Source organism: Cucurbita pepo, chromosome 8 (genome assembly GCF_057944985.1).
Source record: "Cucurbita pepo subsp. pepo isolate OVF chromosome 8, ASM5794498v1, whole genome shotgun sequence".
In the NCBI taxonomy this organism is placed as follows: Eukaryota; Viridiplantae; Streptophyta; class Magnoliopsida; order Cucurbitales; family Cucurbitaceae; genus Cucurbita; species Cucurbita pepo.
In genome coordinates this window covers 2,397,080-2,414,774 of record NC_141805.1, presented here as the reverse complement: position 1 = coordinate 2,414,774, position 17,695 = coordinate 2,397,080, and the positions used below count along the sequence as shown (strand labels likewise).

General features: G+C 33.5%; 3 protein-coding genes and 1 long non-coding RNA gene across 4 annotated transcripts; 1 reads left to right on the top strand and 3 right to left on the bottom strand.

Moving 5' to 3' along the window:
- Window positions 1-144: 144 nt before the first annotated feature.
- LOC111800141 (large ribosomal subunit protein uL13w) lies at window positions 145-1,980 on the bottom strand. Its single transcript, XM_023683730.2, has 4 exons — window positions 1,642-1,980; window positions 934-1,050; window positions 660-747; window positions 145-496 (listed from the first exon to the last, which is right to left on the bottom strand). Exons 1-4 carry the CDS (start codon window positions 1,911-1,913, stop codon window positions 353-355), a joined length of 621 nt encoding a protein of 206 aa, XP_023539498.1. The 5' UTR covers window positions 1,914-1,980; the 3' UTR covers window positions 145-352.
- Window positions 1,981-4,270: 2,290 nt separating this feature from the next.
- On the top strand, window positions 4,271-7,186 carry LOC111785438 (cytochrome b5-like). The gene is made up of 3 exons (XM_087126069.1): window positions 4,271-4,443; window positions 6,541-6,607; window positions 6,724-7,186. The coding sequence occupies exons 1-3, from the start codon at window positions 4,357-4,359 to the stop codon at window positions 6,972-6,974; spliced, it is 405 nt and encodes a 134-aa protein (XP_086982195.1). The 5' UTR covers window positions 4,271-4,356; the 3' UTR covers window positions 6,975-7,186.
- A 1,157-nt stretch (window positions 7,187-8,343) lies between these two features.
- LOC147791367 (uncharacterized) lies at window positions 8,344-10,148 on the bottom strand. The gene is made up of 2 exons (XR_015422137.1): window positions 9,367-10,148; window positions 8,344-9,195 (listed from the first exon to the last, which is right to left on the bottom strand). It is a non-coding gene; the product is annotated as an uncharacterized LOC147791367 (long non-coding RNA).
- A 231-nt stretch (window positions 10,149-10,379) lies between these two features.
- Window positions 10,380-12,784, bottom strand: LOC111800140 (cyclin-dependent kinase inhibitor 3). Its single transcript, XM_023683729.2, has 3 exons — window positions 12,095-12,784; window positions 10,962-11,153; window positions 10,380-10,851 (listed from the first exon to the last, which is right to left on the bottom strand). The coding sequence occupies exons 1-3, from the start codon at window positions 12,619-12,621 to the stop codon at window positions 10,782-10,784; spliced, it is 789 nt and encodes a 262-aa protein (XP_023539497.2). The 5' UTR covers window positions 12,622-12,784; the 3' UTR covers window positions 10,380-10,781.
- Window positions 12,785-17,695: the final 4,911 nt, after the last annotated feature.

The following is a 17,695-nucleotide window of genomic DNA, read 5'->3' as shown; positions in this document are numbered from 1 at the left end:
TATATATATAATTTAAAAAAAAAAAAAACTGCTAAAAATTAAGAAAGAAATTAAATATTTCTTCAAGCAGATGAAACCCAGGTAGATAATTTGAGAAATATGTAGTTTTAAAAAAACATAAAAATAAATACAAAATTCAGAATATGAGATGAACCTAAATAGATTAAGGAATAAAATGCGATTCCCCAAATTTAAACTAATTTCAAAATCCGAAGATAAAAGGATAAGAAAAATGGTGACCATCATCATCATCATCATCTTGAATAGACAACAAAATGGCACGCTATGAAGAAAAATGCAAATGCAAATGCAACTCAACTCCATTCTCCCATAACACAAATCTTGCAACAAACTAGTATTTAGTTGGGGCTATTACTTGCAACTGGGGACCGAGCTTCTCGTCTGCAACCTTCTCGGCTTTGACCCTCAACTTATTCAACTGCTTCTTCTTCTCGTACACGGCTTGAGCCCTCTCCTTCCTCTTCCTTTCAAGCTCCTGTGATACAACAACAACCCAGAAATCAGAATACATATTAAAGAGAAATGATCTCACAAACACAATGTAAAAACATATGGCAAAATGATATGATTTGATAGACTTGGAATAAAGAAATTATGAACAGAAACCAACATTCAGTAATCATTCATAATGATTGTACCTTGATAGTGTCATAGTGGTTCCATCCCACTTCAGATGAGAGTCTGCCCAACAAGCAGTATTTGTGTCCAGCTTGAAGCCTCAAAACCCTAAAATATTCACAAATATGGAGAAAACATAAATACAGAAAACTAGAACATAAACGTTACTTACACTACTGTTTTGTTTAAGACTTTTGCAAGAATACAGTTTAATTCGTAGCTAAAATTTTAATTCTAGCCCCATAATTTGTATCTAATTCTTTGTTTCTGATAAGATCTGATTCTCAAACTCACTTGAGAGCGTCGGGGATGACCATCCTTTTCATCTTGTCATATGGAGGTGGAACGCCTTCATATGCCTTCAAACGAGCAAGAGCAGCAGCACCACGCTTTGTCTTGTGTGGGATCATACTAAAATAACACAAAAATGATAACCAGATAAGTTGTAGACCTACAAATAGTGTTCATATAGGAATGACAAACAGATAAATTGGAAACCCAAACCCCTAAGCTCAAATCATGGCAGGAAAAATGATTAGGTTCTTTGAGGAAATGGAAGTATGGCAAATCAATTCGAAGTTTCAATATGACACGCATAAGCCTAAAGCCAATCAAACATGGTAAACAATGCGATTGGATCCACAATCATTACTTAGAGTACATCGGAAACACAGTGTAAACCAAACAGATTGCTACAAAATCATAGAAAACATATCCTGCGCAACTGTTTAGTTGCTCTCATAATTCATTCAACACTATAATATAGCCGTTTCGAGGAATACCAAAACAAGGAAACACAAATTTTCTTCAAAATCTTTCAGGTATGAACAAAACAAGTTACTCGAATACCACAATGAATATGTAAATGTAAGATGCAGCCGTCCTGATCGATTCAGGACCTAAACAAGCCGTCCAAGGAAAACAAAAACAAACGAACACACATTTTCATCTCTATCCAACTACAAACAAGCATAGAAAACACAATGCGAGAATAGACATTACCCACGGATTGTTCGCCAAAGGATCTTGGCAGGAGCACGGAAGTGAATGGGACCATGAGATGGCTTGGTATTCATACGCTTCCTCAAGAATCTCATGTACTTCATCTTCTGACGAACCAATCCTCCAGAAATGCAAATTTCTTCACATCGAACAACAACCACCTTCTGTCCATTGAGAAGCTCCTTGGCGATGATAGAAGACAGCCTCCCAAGCATGTGGTGCCTGGCGTCAACGACGACGCGCTTGGCGCAGATTCCAGAACCCGACACCATTTTTGATCCTGCGGCTACTCTCTCAGTCTCTGCGAGCAGCTAGGGTTTTGGAAGAGAACGGGATTGTGAGAGAGATATCAATTTGTATATGAGGCTTTCAAGTTGGGCCTTCGTTGGGGTTTCTCAAGGCCCATTAATTCGTCTTCCACCTAAAATGTTTGGGCTTAGCCCTAAATTAAAAAAATAATCAAAAATATTTTTTATTATTTAATTAATTAATTATATATATATATGTGTGTGTTCCAATTAGTTTTTATTTTAATTTCCATTCAAATTATTAAAAAAATTGATAAAATTCATATGATCCACAAATTAATCTTATATGCATTCGAAAGTATCGAGAATTTTATAAAAAAAAAAAAAAACCTAAATTTCATATTCGTATTAATACATTAAAAAAAATAATCAATTTGAAAATTTTGTGAAATTTAGCCGTAAAAATTAAGTCATTCGGTATGATTTAGGCATAAAAACTGAACGATGGGTTCGGGAAACATCTTTAGCAACATCCCGATTCTCAACACTTAATTACGGACCAACTATAAATTGTCTCTATAATTAATATATATATATGAGTTAATATGATTTAAAATATTAGAACCGGTCACTATAATTTCATTAATAAATTTATCTCAAATTGTATATAGCGGAAATTACTCGGGTATTTATTTAAATTTTTAGATATATGTTCAATAGGTCTTTTAACATGTCATAGGTTCCGAGCTTCCAATTTTTGTGTATAATATGTTCTCGAGAAAAAAAAAAGTATATTATATATGTAATTAAAAATTAAATGTTATACGAGACACAGTTAATATATTTATTAATTTTAAAAAAAATGTTAATTATATCAAAATTATATTAAAAGTTTAAAGTAAATATAAAATATTAATTTAAAATTATGGTTAATAAAAACTAAAATTAAGATGACTATTAATCAAAGTTTCAAAGGTTTGGCAAGACTATACCATTGTTCAAAGCATACCCATTGTATTTCAAGGTTGGTTTTGGGTGTTAAAACTTGAAATTAATAAATAAATAAATAAATAAATAAATAAATCGATTAATTATTACTTTAATAAAATTCGTACATCGTTTGGTTGGTAGATATGGTTGGCTATCTGGGTCAATTGTAAAGACTTCTAATTCCAATTTTAAATTCTCTTTTTTTAATAAAAAAATATTATAAATTAATAAAAATGCTCACCAACCTTTTATTTTGTCTAAAAAACATTTTTTTTATAATTTTAATATTATTAAAATTAAAAAAGAATTACCGAGAGAACTCTGTTTCAAAAATACCCTTAAAATTTTCATTAATATATTTCAAATTTTTTTAAGTTAAAAAATTAAAAAATACTATTTTTCTTAAAAACTATTTTTAAAAAATAGTCACAACACTCTTTACCTTTATAAGAAAAATTTATTATTATCAATATAACAACTAGTACTAAATAAATGTTTAAAGGTGTTTTTTTTTTATGTTTTTTAAAAAAAATTTAAGAGTATTATTAATGAAACTTTGGAAAATTCAAAGGAATTTTTAAAAATCTTTTGAAAATTTAATAATATTTTTTGAAACAAAATATTAACAATTTTCATATAGAAATAAAGTAAAAATGGTATTTTCGAGTATTTTTATTAATTTAGTTTCAAGCAAGTTCAATAAATATTTAGAAACTAATTTAAAATTTCATGAAATTATAAATTAAATATAAAATTCAAACACTCAACGTGTCACTTTCACAATCTCAAAAACAAAATTTGACGTTTTAAAAATTCAATATCAGTGACTTATAATTATATCAATCAAACTCTTAAATTTTTAAATAATTGATTCAGTTACAAAAGTTCAAAAGATCCGTTCCAATATCACTTTCAAAATTTCAAAATTAAAATTTATAATTATTAATTTAAAACTTCAATTGATATAATCTAAAAGTTTAGACAAATATATACACCTATATATATATACCCACACGTATATACATATATGTGTATATATATACACACAAACACATATATATAGACACATATATATATATACACGCACAGATATACACATATATATATATATGGTCCCAAAAATCGGCTTATAATGGATCTTAGAGATGGTGTCTGTGTTGTTGCACGTTGTTGCCAACCAATTGTGACCACTTTTGATTGGGTTTCCATTATTTTTTTGCATTTCAAACAAACACTATCGTCATTCCATCTCACCTACTACCGAATCCCAAATTTTTTTCTTTTTTTTTTTTGTAGTTGACATCCAAATCTTTCCGTGAGCTTAATTTCTCCTTTCAGTTATATATATATATATATATATATATATATATATATAGAGTATATAATTGTTTTACATTCGGTTTCCATCGTTGTTTTGTAGCCCAAAAGTTCCTTCTCTCTGCCCCCTCAATTCGATCGACGAACCCGATTCGAGCATATGGGTAGCGGAGAAAAGGTCTTCACCTTGAAGGAAGTCGCTGAGCACAACAATCACAAGGACTGTTGGCTCATCATCAGTGGCAAGGTATATATATATATATATATATATATATATATATAATCCATTTCTCTTCTTCTTCTTGGTCTTCTGGATCTATGATTTTTCCGTTTTACTCGCGGATTCTGCGAGTTTTTGGGTGGATTTTGGTTCTTGTTCTGGCGGTGGAGTTCGGCGTTGGTTTGGATTTTGTTTCAGATTTCAGATTTGTGTTGTTTTGTTTTGATTGAACTTGTTGATTTCGACTATAGATGTGGTTTTTGGCATTCTAATAGAGTATTGAACTGTTTAGATCTGTAGTTTCTGGACAGGATTTTATGATCTATTTGTTGTCTGTTATTCAACCTAATGGCTCTTGCTTGTAGTTACAGTGGTGATTTCATACTATTTCATACGAACATGGAGTCATTGACTGTCACTTAGGTTTTGTGCTAATTTTCAAACCAGTACAGTGTGGTATGAATTTGTTTAAGTTTTTTTTTTTCTTTTTGGTACTCTTATCTTCATATTGATTGCTTTGTTTTCCTGATTATTAAGCTGTTTCGGACATTATCTTCTTGCCGATGAGACTTGAGTTTGTGAGCTAGGGACTTTACCAAAGAATATACAATTACATACAAAAAAAAAACTAGGCCGAACTGAAGAACTATGAACGTTTACAGTATTTCGTCTAAATCTCACTCGAATGGGGAAATAATTTCCTTTACTAGATGATCTATGAATGGTTTACCGTTTTTCGTCTAAATCTCCCTCGAATGAGGTAATAATTTCCTTTACTAGAAGATTTATGGACAGTTTACAGTTTTTCGTCTAAACCTCACTTGAACGGGGAAATAATTTCCTTTACTAGAAAGTCTATGGATAGTTTACAGTTTTTCGTCGAAATCTCACTCAAACGGGGAAATAATTTCCTTTACTGGAACATCCATGGATAGTTTACAGTCTTTCGTCTAAATCTCCCTCGAACGAGGAACTAATTTCCTTTACTAGAAGATCTATGGATAGTTTACAGTTTTTCGTCTAAATCTCCTTCGAACGGGGAAATAATTTCCTTTATTAGAAGATGTACGGATAGTTTACAGTTTTTCATCTAAATCGCTCTTTCCTTTTTTAGAAGAACTATGGATAATGTACAGCTTGCCCGTTTCATACCCAGGTATCTCGTGTTACATCGTTGAAATTAACTGATATATAAGTTTATTTTCTTGATGAAAATTCATCAGAACTACCAACGATGATTAGTTTTGAGTTAGAGATAGCAATGATATGAAGATTTATAGGTAGAGAAGCTTAGTCTTTGATAATTTTGCCCCTTCCTAATATGGAGCTTATCATGGCTGTTCCATTGGCATATTTTTTATGATCTGGAAATCCTTCTACCATAATCTTTGGGGATTTTCTTTCGCTTTATGTTTTAATTCCATGGGGACGTCTTGGCAAAGGTACTCATTATTATGGTCGTTCATATGTTTGGAATGATCGGAATGCGTCGATGAATTCTTCGAACTTAAGAACTAGTGTATCCTACTTCGAACATTGGACAGTTCTTTACTTTAAAATGTTATTGTGTATGCAACTGATTTGGAGATTTGTACTGGATATTCTTTGGCATTCTTCATGCACAAAAGTAAATGATGTTAGTTGGAACTATGATATTCCAAACCTACTCCTAAGAGGGTAGTCCTAGTGGTAATGGCTCGGGATGTTTAAACGTTGAGATTACATTCCGAGGTCTTGGGTTAAATTCTTAGGCAGTCAGCTTAATCCTTAAAACTATTATGGTCAATCTTCGGAAATGTGAGGTCCCACGTTGGTTGGAGAGGGAACGAAACATTCCTTATAAGGGTGTAGAAAACCTCTCCCTAATAGATGCGTTTTAAAACCGTGAGGCCGACGGTGATACGTAATAGGCCACAGCGGATAATATTTGCTAGTGACGGGTTTAGGCTCTTACAGGAAGGGAAGAACCTGCTTTGACCTCTTGGTGAAGGAGTGCATGCATTAACGAGTTGAGCTATGCTTAGGATATGTGTTCGTTATAGAATCGTGTAGAATTATACCAGATTCTTTCAACTGAGTACACCAGCTTTCTGAACTCTTTGGTCCATTTGTTTATCTGAACAGGTATATGACGTGACCAAATTCTTAGACGACCATCCTGGAGGTGATGATGTTTTGTTATCAGCCACAGGTATGCTATTTCAGCTTATAGAGTTTCAATCCTAACCCACTGTCCATAATTTGTACTTTTCGAAACAACAACACCTAACGTTTACACGGTGCGATCCCTCGATTTTTCTCGATCAGGAAAAGATGCAACGGACGATTTTGAAGATGTGGGGCACAGTGACAACGCAAGAGAAATGATGGATCAATACTATGTTGGAGAGATTGATGGTTCGACAATTCCAAAGAATGTCGCATACACGCCTCCGAAACAGCCTCATTACAATCAGGACAAGACGTCGGAGTTCATCATCAAGCTCCTCCAGTTCCTCGTCCCGCTTGCAATTTTGGGATTGGCAGTTGCCTTACGTTTCTACACGAAACAAGCTTGAGGTTGGTTGGTACCTTAAAACTTTTAAATTTGTTAGATTGGTAGTAGTTGATTTTTATGCTGTTTGCTAATGATCATTTGGTAACGTTGTTTTCTTGGTTATATAATGTGAGACAATCATAAGTGTTTTCAGTTTCCAACTTACTCTAGATTTGTCATATTTAATGTACCTCTATACTTGATTTCAAAATAAAGATGGTCGAGATTTCGTTATCTGCTTGGTAGCTGACCTCAATCGAGATCAACAACTCTTCGTTCGTTGATTCTCAATGAAACCTCGGTTTCTTGCATATCATTTGTTGAGAACTTCTTAACTATTATACTAAGTAATAGATCGTCTCTTACTTGGAGTCCTCCACTTAAATAGAATTACGAGAAACTTTGGTGTAGGAAGCTCGTAAGCAAAAATATCTTAGGTAGGTGATCGCTATGATTTTGAACTAATAAATCAATGACCTCAAGAGTTTGCTCCTTTGAAATTGCTTCAACAGGTAGCTATAATTAAAACATAAACTTGTGTTCTAGTTTCATTTTCTTTTCAAATTATAAGTTAAAAAAAATTGATTTTATTCTCACACAGCCGATGTATGTCACAAGGGGCAAGTTGAGAATTAAATACTTTAATTGTCGTCATAAATAAGTGTTAGAAACATATTCATTTATTACGATTTCATTAAAAAAAAAAATGGACATGTTCGTAAAAGCACTACAAAGGTGCACGTGCTAGCCACAAAGAGGTTAATTTGTATGAAAAATCAGGACACCCAAAACACTTGGAGACTAACCACGAGCGCCCCGAATAAAAAATTAAAAAATTTCCAAAACACTTGGAACTAACCACGCCCCGAATAAAAAATTAAAAAATTTCCAAAACACTTGGAGACTAACCACGCCCCGAATGAAAAATTAAAAAATTATGTGAAATAAAAAAAAATAGTTTGTTTAATACTATAATTTTCAAAAAAAATACGAGGGATAAAAATTATTTTCTTTCAAAATTCATTTATTTTCTTTTAAAATTCATTCATATTATTACATATCAAATCAAGTTAATGCAAAGATGAGTCCACCAACCATAAAATATTTCTATATATATATTTTGTAAAGTCTCAATCAATGGTACGGATCCAATATTTATTCATTTTTTCATTAGTTTCATGATTTTATCCACTAATATTTATTAGATTGATATTATGCATGTATCTTCGACGAAGGGACCAACAATTCAAATCGTAGAACTAAAACAACTCCCAACTTACGAGGGATAGGATAGTTCAACCATCATAACTCAATTATATATCTATATTTTCGTCAGAAGAAAAGAAGGCAAGACAGGACGGGACGGGATGGAACAAGCGATAGAAAGGAAAGGATTAAATGGAGGTTATTGTCATTGCGTTGCACATCAAATATCCATTAATCCCAATGTAAAACTACAAAAAAAACTCCCGACTAACGAGGGGTAGGATAATTCAACCATCAAAACTCAATTCATCCCTAGACATCTATATTTTCATCAAAAGAAAAGAAGGCGAGACGGGACGGGACGGGAACGGATGGAACAAGCGATAGAAAGGAGAGGATTAAATGGAGGTCATTGTCATTGCGTTGCACATCAAATATGGTTTGTTGTCAAGAAGGCCTCATTTAAGAGAGTAGAGGAGGAGCATAGGAAAGGGGCAGTCATAATCAATGCAGAAAAGGGTGTTAGTTAGAAAGCATAGGACCACTATCACTTGGGGGCTCACTACGAATGAAAAGCTACCTCAAAGCAAAGCAAAGCACATGCCATTTCTTTTCCTTCCAAACATCATATCTTCTCTTCTTCCTCTGTGCTCTGCTGTGCCTTACCAATTTGCAGCTCCTGAAAGTTACCCTTCACAAGTGTGTTTTTCTAAGAGAAGAGAAGAAAGGAAGGGGTGGGTGTCCTCTGGCTTTCCTTAGCCCCACACACTCATCTTTGTCCCCCCTATGGCTATTGGCTATGACCCTACCAAAATACTCTCCCCCATCTTTCACTCCTTCACAAATACGCCTCTAAATCCTTCCTTTTTGGGTAAATTTTCTCTTAAAACACACAGTTTACTACGCAATAAGTTCACTGAAAATCGACTCGTTTCAGGAAATGCAAGTTTAGAATACCTTGATTCGATGCCACTTCCATTATGGAGCTGCGCTGCACCTTCAATATGAGTTCTTCTGTTGTTCATTAATGGATGGACCTGAAATGTCGAAGTGAATGGAGTTAGATTCATTCCAATGATTATGTATTGATAATAAAATGAACTTTTTTGTTACCGCTCCTTGTGTATATATAAAGGAGAGGGAAATAATAAGGTGGTAAGATGGAATTAATTGAAGTAAACCCAACAGCATACTTTGCTTTGTTTTACCTATTCAGGCCTCCTATAAGGTATATACCCTTCATTTAATGGCATATACCTTTAATTAAGGAATCAAAGCTTCAAAATCCTCCAACCACACACGTGGTTGAACTTAGATAAACAAGCTACAACCAACATCATCCCACTCACCCACTTTAAAGAACCTGAAAATGACTACCATAGAACTACTACAACCGTTGAATGAATAATTAAAAGTATTGTAACAGAAGATATATAATTTCAGATAATGCCAAAATGAGCATAACTCAACTAAGATCTTGTAAGATCTTGTATGAGATCTCATATTGATTGGGGAGAAGAACGAAGCATTCTTTATAAGGGTGTAGAAACTTCCCCCTAGTAGACACGTTTTAAAAACCTTGAAGGGAAACCCAAAAGGGAAAGCCCAAAGATGACAATATCTACTAGCGGTAGGCTTGAACTATTACATCGACGAAAGTTTGAATCTACCCATCTACCTATTGAACTAAAAAAACACAATAATAATAATTAAATTATATATAATCTCAGATGATGATGAATGGCAAATGTCTAAGTATATAAAATATGCAGTTAGAGGGGGGGAAGAACATGTATAAAATATACAGTAAGAGAGAGAAAAATAGCAGAGTGAGTGGAGCGAGCGGCAGAAACAAAAAACAAACATTTGGAAGCAGGAAGTAATGATGGATTAGATAAGATTCTTTCCCATACGCCATTACAGAAAACAAAAAAGAATTGCAAAGGGGGGAGGGGGCCACCACAAGAAAGGAGCCAAAACAAAAAATGAGACTTACACAGGGTCATGAAATAGTAGGTTCTGAATTCTGATTCTTTTCTGAACAGTGTCGCTCCAGCAGCTTGAGACTTGATCACAGTGATGCTTATCCTTAAATAAGAAGGTGGAGTGACTTGTCGTGCATGGAGAGATAAGGACCAAAGTTCTCTACTGGGACCAGAAAGAACTGCAAACAAAGATAATCAAGGAAGAAGAGAAAGAAAAGAACAAGAAGATATTGGGATGATAAAATGTTATTCCATCACAGTGTTCTTTGTTTTTTTTTTTTTCACTGTTTCCATCAGTCCAAGTATAGGGAGGGAAAATACAGTACAAATGGAGTAAAAGTAAAAAAAAATTCTAAGTAAATTTCTGTACCCCACACATTCACCTAATTACCCAGATTACCCAAAGGCCTAAATCCTACACCAATCCATACACCTTGCGCCCTCAGGCCTTGAGTCCTATTTGCTGTGTAATTCAAATTCTTGTTATGTTACAGCCATTAGTACAGCCCTACTTGTTTACAAGTAAAAGGGTGACAGAAACTAAGATCTGACTATCTACCAATTATAAGCACAACATAACCTGAGAACATCGAGAAAAATAGGTCCGGAATCCTGATATATTGAGTGAATTTCGTGATCTAATCGTCCAATTTCTCCCATTCGTAACGACCGGGAAGTGGCTTGTCTGTGACCAGGTCGTAGTTATACCTGCAGTTAACCGGGAATGTAATACTCCTGATGTGAATTTAGCTCAATCCTCACGATAAGTTTCAAAGGGCGTCGAAAACAATATTGACAATGAAAAATGTATCACTTACTTCTCAATGAATTTCCTCTGCTGCTCTCCTTCGGCCCAGTTGAAGAAATCGTCAACTTCCTGAGCAGTTGGAACATCTGTTGCAGAGGAGTTCTGCAGCTGTATCCTATCATCAGTGGTACTTGACACCTTTGTAGAAGAGCTCGGTATGCTGTCGGCCTTCCTTATCAAACTACAAGGAGTGGATTCCCTACTGCTCCCCAGTAAAATGAACACTGGTTAGAATTCGATTCTAAACAAAAACTACAGAACAATTCATATATGTAAACAAAGCCAGAGGATGGAGGCGGCTATTCTGAGAAATAAATCATATGTAGTATGTCAACTCATTGAATGCCTCAAATAAGAACAAAAAGACGTGCAGGATGAACAGATTTCAGCTCCTTCAATTTGAAGGACGAACAATGAAAGGGTGAACGTTAAAGTTTTTCGGGGGAATCTTCACGTGATTCAATAGAGCCCCACGCTGGATTGGGCAAAAAAATACAAAAAGGTAGGCATGATGAAGTTAGATAAACGAACGAACAGGAGAATAAAGGTAAAGCAATTCAAAAGGCACAATCCTTCAAAAGTATTCTTACAGCGTGAGGCGCGTTTAGAAAGATGGCGAAAGTTTTTAGGCATAAAAGGACTATAGAAATCAATATTAGACGCGATTACAGAAATGTGATAAAGACAAATGCTCTTCTCAATTAATGTACAACACGAAAGGACTGGAAGCTACTGAAAAATCAAAATGAAAAAGGGGAAAAAGGGGGAAAAAGGACTTCTCGACATGCTCGAGTTTTGATGGAATTTTCAGTTTTTCGTCCATTTCAATTTCGAGTAAAAAAATGTATGCGTATGAACTTGTATGTCAGGAGAGAGAAGCGTGATAATTTTTGGAAGGGCGAATCAGAGATGATTAATTATGCTTGAAAATGTACTCTCTATTTCCTCGGAACAGATTGATCAACTTGTATGTGACAACACTGTGTTGTGTCAAATTGAAGAGAAAAATGGAAATCTAGCCCCAAAATTATCCAAAAAACACATGAATCCTTGTCTTGAAGCATTGAAATGTGAAGAGAAAATGGCGATTCAATAAAAAAGAAGATGAACAGAGAGGATGCAAGGAAGAAGAGGAAGGCCTACCTCGTTCTACCTTCAAATTCCAAATTATTTTCTCCAAACGAAGCGTCTTCCTGAGCACCAACATCGAGAATATTCACATTTTCCTGAACCTCACTCTTCTTAACCACAATTTCTTCAACCACCGCCGCCGCCGCCGCTTCTTTCACATCGCCGTCAACGCGCCGACGCGAGACAGACTCAATAGAACCAGCAGCGACAGAACAAACCCCCAACCTCGAGGAACCTCTGGAATCTACATTAACTCTCCGGCCGCGAGCATCAGCACTCCTCTGCGTCAATTTCTGCTTCCTGGACTCATTCGCAACAGCAATACTCATCGGTTTTTGCAGCCGACGACTACGGAGTTGGAGATAAGAGCCAGAGGTGGCCGGAGACGACGACGGCGAGGGAGAATTTGAAACCTTCTGAAGGCGCTGAAGAGCTAGGGTTTTGGCACGAGTTCGAACGCCAATGTAGGAGGAAGATTGAGAGGCGTCGATGAGGGTGATTTCCCGTGAGGATTTGGATTTCTTGATGTACTTGCCCATGGGGGAGTACGTAAACAAGCTCTCATGGAGGAGGAGAGGGCAGTGGCAGAGGGAGAGAGGAGAGAGAAAGTGGCGGAGGATTTTTAGAGAGAGAAAATGGAGGTGGAATTGAGGAAGAAGAAGAAGAAGAAGAGGAGAGAGAACGATGTTATGTGGGGTTGGGGTAATTTATGCAGTGAATGATGAGAGAGTAACAAAGAATAAAAGAAAACAGGTAGGGTTGGGTTTTTCAGTATTGCAGTACTTTCATTTTCCATTTTCCTTTTTTTTTTCTTTTTTTTAATTAATTAATTTATATATATATATATATAGTTTCCCTCCCGGGCTTTAAAACTCGTCTGCTAGGAGAATGTTTCCACACCATTATAAATGGTGGTTTGTTATCCTCCCCGACCCATGTGGGACATCACCATCCACCCCCCTTTGGGGCCAGCGTTCTCGTGACACTCTTTCATTCCTCCAATCGATGTGGGACCGGCGCCAAATCCACCCCCTTTAGGGTCCAGTGTCCTTATTGGCACACCGCCTCATATCTACCATTTGGTGAACAGCGAGAAGGCTGTCACATCGTCCGATGTCTGGCTCTGGTACCATTTGTAACGACCCAGGCGGTGGCTCTGATACCATTTGTAAAGACCCAAGCCCACTGCTAGTAGATATTGTTCTCTTTGAACCTGTTAAGCTCTGATACCAGTGATTAGGATCGCACAACAACGCAAGACCCAAGCCCACTGCTAGTAGATATTGTTCTCTTTGAACCTGTTAAGCTCTGATACCAGTGGTTAGGATCGCACAACAACGCACACGCTCGATCTAGATGATCACAAAAAAGGATAGATTTTATTAATGATTCAGGTATGTAGAACAACAGAGAGTACACAGAATAGAATAGAAAGTACATTTCAAAGCTTCCCTGGACCGTATATATATATGGTTCAGTCTACTAAATATAGCTTTACCAGATTTAACCATCTAGTATATATAGCTATATACCATATTTTAATAGACAGAGTACCGAGAATAAAAAAAAAAATACATTTCAACCACTTTACCAGATTTAACCATCTACTATATATAGCTATGTACCATATACTTTAACATATAGGCATTGACCAACCTATAAATACAGGGAACAGACTCATAACTAAACAGAACCATCTATATATATAATATTTCTTTTATGTTTAGAGGGGTCGAGAGAAATTTATGAAGAAATGTTTTAGTTGGTTGATGTAGCTCCTGTTTTTGGTGTGATGTAGCTCCTGTTTTCCTTACTCAAAAGATGTAACAGTTGAAACTCACCGCTAGTAGATATTGTCTATTTTTGTCCGTTATGTATTGTCGTCAGTTTCGCGGTTTTAAAACATGTCTGTTAGGAAGAGGTTTATACACACTTAAAAATAATGTTTTATTCTACTTTCCAATCAATGTGAGATCTCGATCCGCCGTCGTGACACATGTATTAAGATTGGCGGTAGATGGAATACTGAAAAAATGGCTCGTATTTAACAGATTTCGAGCAACCCGACCTTTGAGAAGGTCACTCCTCTTCCTTCCGACCTATTGTGACTTCAATTGAGGAGTTGTGCTTTCAATCTCATTCTCAACTTCGAGTATGGGTCATATATATATATATATATATTTGTATAGTTTTTTAAATAATATATTTATTTTTATTTCAAAAGGCCATTTGACTTGGAGAAAGAAAAACAATAAAAGTCAAATGAAAAACCACTTTTGAAGTGATTTTAATATGATGCAATGTAGCTTCAAACACAATCCATATAAAATCTAAGTTGACTTTATCTTAAATAAATAGTAGAAATTGGTCAAAATAAATTAAAAATAAAACTAAATTTACAAGTTTAATCTCGACCGTCTATAATTATTTGATCTCTCAATTTCAACAAATATTTAATATGTCATTCAAATTAATTTTTTTTTATTTAATAGGTTCTTGAACTTTTAATTTCGTATCTAAAATATATAAATTTTTTATAAAAATTAACTAAATTAAAATATTCCACAATATATATATTTATTTATTTATTGAATTCGTCACAATAATATTTCACGTAAATTAAAATTTAATAGATTCGTTTAATATGAAATTGAAAGTTTTAGAATTTATTAAATATTTTTAAAGTTTTAAAATAAATATATAATATAGAGACAAATTTTATTTTTTTATGCAATTTAAAGACCCAAAAAATGTAAATTTCAATTACTAAAATAGAAATTATTATTATTAATTTATAATTTATATAAAATAATGGATATTCTTTAAAACAGCATACACGGCGGCATAGGATTCCCTGACCATTGGACGACCAAGTGAAAAGGTCACTATTTTTTATTTTTATTTTTTCAGAAACATATAATTAATATTTAAATAACTTATTAAAAATGATAATATTTTGAACTAATTAAAATTTGTTTTTATTGTAAAAGGCTAAATTATTGGCGATGCACACAATAAACCGACCTAAGTTTAATATTCGGAGTGTTTTATTACGATATTCGCTTTCATATCTATTTTCAACGTTCACTGTTTGTCGACTATCATTGTAGATACAGTGACATTAAAAATATGACAATATAGTAATAATTTATAACCGTCACCGGAGGCTCGAACCCTAGTAGTACGGACGAATTTTATCACAACTTTAGGTCAAGGGGTGGAGAGTATCGAACATTCGAGAATACGTACAATTTTATAACGGTTCAAACACATCGCTAACAGATATTGCCCGTTTTAGTCTTGTATGTATTCCTTTTAGCTTTACGAGTAATTTTAGGAAATAATAATGTCTTTTTTTTTTTTTTTTTTGTTTGTTAATATATAAAATTTGGAGGTTTTCTATTTATTGTATAGTTTGGCAAACACATGATGGAATAACTGTGTCGTTTACGAAAAAGACAAACCTATTTTCGTAGGGCTCAGAAGAAAAAGAAAAAAAAAGTAATTTTCTTAAATTATTATATTTAAATATATATATATATATATATATATATATATATATATATATATAATTTTGTTTTAAAAGAAAAAACAAAAGAAGAGGGAGTTTTGCCCCAGTTTGGAGGGCGGTCCGAGCCTCCAAGAGGGCAGCCCTGGGCGGTGGTCCTCGTTATGGGCACACGCGGATGGAATGCCAGTTTTTAAGATGAGTTTTCACATCCTTATAAAAAATGTTTTAATCTATTTTTTTGAGGTCCAGCGTTCTCGTTTATACTCGTTCCCTTTTTCAATCGATGTGGGACCTTCTAATCCGCCCTCCTTTAAGGCTCAGCGTTTTTGTTGACACACAGCCTCGTGTTCACTCTCTTCATGACTCAGCGTCTTTGTTGACACACTTCCTCATGTCTACCCCTTCGAGGCTCATCTTCCTCGTTGGCATACCATTTGTAATAACTCAATCTCATCGCAAGTAAATATTGTCCTTTTTTTAGTTTTCTCTTTCATGTTTTCTCTCAATGTTTTTAAAATGCATTTGCTAAGTAAATGTTTTCATACCCTTCTAAAGAATGGTTTGTTCTCTTCCTCAGCCGATGTGAGATTTTACAACAAAACATGTTGAAATAACTCATCAGTAAGTAACTTGACCATATCTATTAAGATTTGTGGGGATAGTTTGGAATGTTAGTCATTCAATGCGGAATTCAAATTCAAAATTTTGGACATATGTTTTACAAAAAATATATATATATATATATATAGATATTTATATATTTATTGTAACAATCCAAAATTTTCTACTTAATTTAAGGTCGCTACTGTATACATACATAAACATTGAATGCGGAAGACTTTGTTTAAATTCTATAAAACATAACCTTTAACTTAAAACACAGCCATGGACTTACGTGTTTCGAAAACATCTTTAAAATGACACAACAAAAAACTTGAAATAAAATAAATAAGCGTTTTTAAAACATCCTATTCTATCAAGTCTAATAAAATAAATGCTACTATCCTATGCATGTGCCATGATCTCGAGTTGCGATGCCGTCGTCAGCCATACAGAGATGCCTTGCCTTAACCTGAAAAATGTAGTAGCACATGGCTTGAGTATTTAAGAAATACTCAGTGACCCCACCATTGGGTTAAATGCAACAATCACATGCAATGAATATATATATTTTTATTTATTTATTTATTTATTTTCGGTAAATAGGCTCTTCATGAACGTCATTATTTATTTATTTAATTACTTTCATATTAAAAAATTTAAAATAGTAATTAATATGGTAATATATATATATATATATATATATAATTAAAAAATTTATGTCTAATATCACTATAAACTATCGACCTTCAACCTTATATTTAATATATTAATGAATTTTGCATAAAGTCAAAGGACGGATACAATATAAAAATTTAGAAACCTATTAAATATATAAAAAAAAACCAAATAAATACAAATTTGAAAGTCAGGTTATTTAAAAGACTCGGAAAAATGTGGGAAGTCCAAACCAACCCGACTCTTCTATTTTTAGGTTGTGTCGTGGAGTTATTTTTTTAATTATTTAAAATATATGATTTTTATCCACGATTTATGTCTCATCATAATAAATATAAATATAAGAATCTTAATATAGTGAAATTGTAAAATTAATTTAATAAACCAATAAATCATTTTCATTACGGGAAATAATCACTCAAATAAAAATAAAAAATATCATTTTATTTTCATTTCTAGACCACTCAATAAAATTTAGAAAAAAAAAAAAAAAAAGCAAATAAGAAAACTACCTAACATATTTCACTAGTTATTCTCTAAAAAACCAAAAAAAAAAGTTACGGTAAAATATAAATTAAAAAAAAAATATTCCAAAATTGCTAAAAAAATAAAAATAAAAAGTGACATCTTTTATTTTACTTGTAAATCGAAAAATAAAAATTTAAAAATATATATTCGGAAGAAATAAATAAAATTTGTTGCTATTACAGTAGAGGCATAAGAGTGTAAGAAAATAGGCCAAAAATTAAATTGGAAATTTTTTTTTATTTATATTTGATATTTATTCCAATCCATACAAAAACAAATAAATAAATTTAAAGTAA

Excerpts from the sequence above, each read along its gene's own strand:
- LOC111800141 (XM_023683730.2), bottom strand. The coding sequence starts at position 1,913 with ATGGTGTCGGGTTCTGGAATCTGCGCCAAGCGCGTCGTCGTTGACGCC. Across the intron at positions 748-933 it reads GTCATCCCCGACGCTCTCAA|GGTTTTGAGGCTTCAAGCTG; the intron begins GTGAGTTTGAGA and ends TGAATATTTTAG. Across the intron at positions 497-659 it reads ACCACTATGACACTATCAAG|GAGCTTGAAAGGAAGAGGAA; the intron begins GTACAATCATTA and ends GTTGTATCACAG.
- LOC111785438 (XM_087126069.1), top strand. The coding sequence starts at position 4,357 with ATGGGTAGCGGAGAAAAGGTCTTCACCTTGAAGGAAGTCGCTGAGCAC. Across the intron at positions 4,444-6,540 it reads GGCTCATCATCAGTGGCAAG|GTATATGACGTGACCAAATT; the intron begins GTATATATATAT and ends TTATCTGAACAG. Across the intron at positions 6,608-6,723 it reads TGTTTTGTTATCAGCCACAG|GAAAAGATGCAACGGACGAT; the intron begins GTATGCTATTTC and ends TTTCTCGATCAG.
- LOC111800140 (XM_023683729.2), bottom strand. The coding sequence starts at position 12,621 with ATGGGCAAGTACATCAAGAAATCCAAATCCTCACGGGAAATCACCCTC. Across the intron at positions 11,154-12,094 it reads GAATTTGAAGGTAGAACGAG|TAGGGAATCCACTCCTTGTA; the intron begins GTAGGCCTTCCT and ends ACTGGGGAGCAG. Across the intron at positions 10,852-10,961 it reads CAGAGGAAATTCATTGAGAA|GTATAACTACGACCTGGTCA; the intron begins GTAAGTGATACA and ends GGTTAACTGCAG.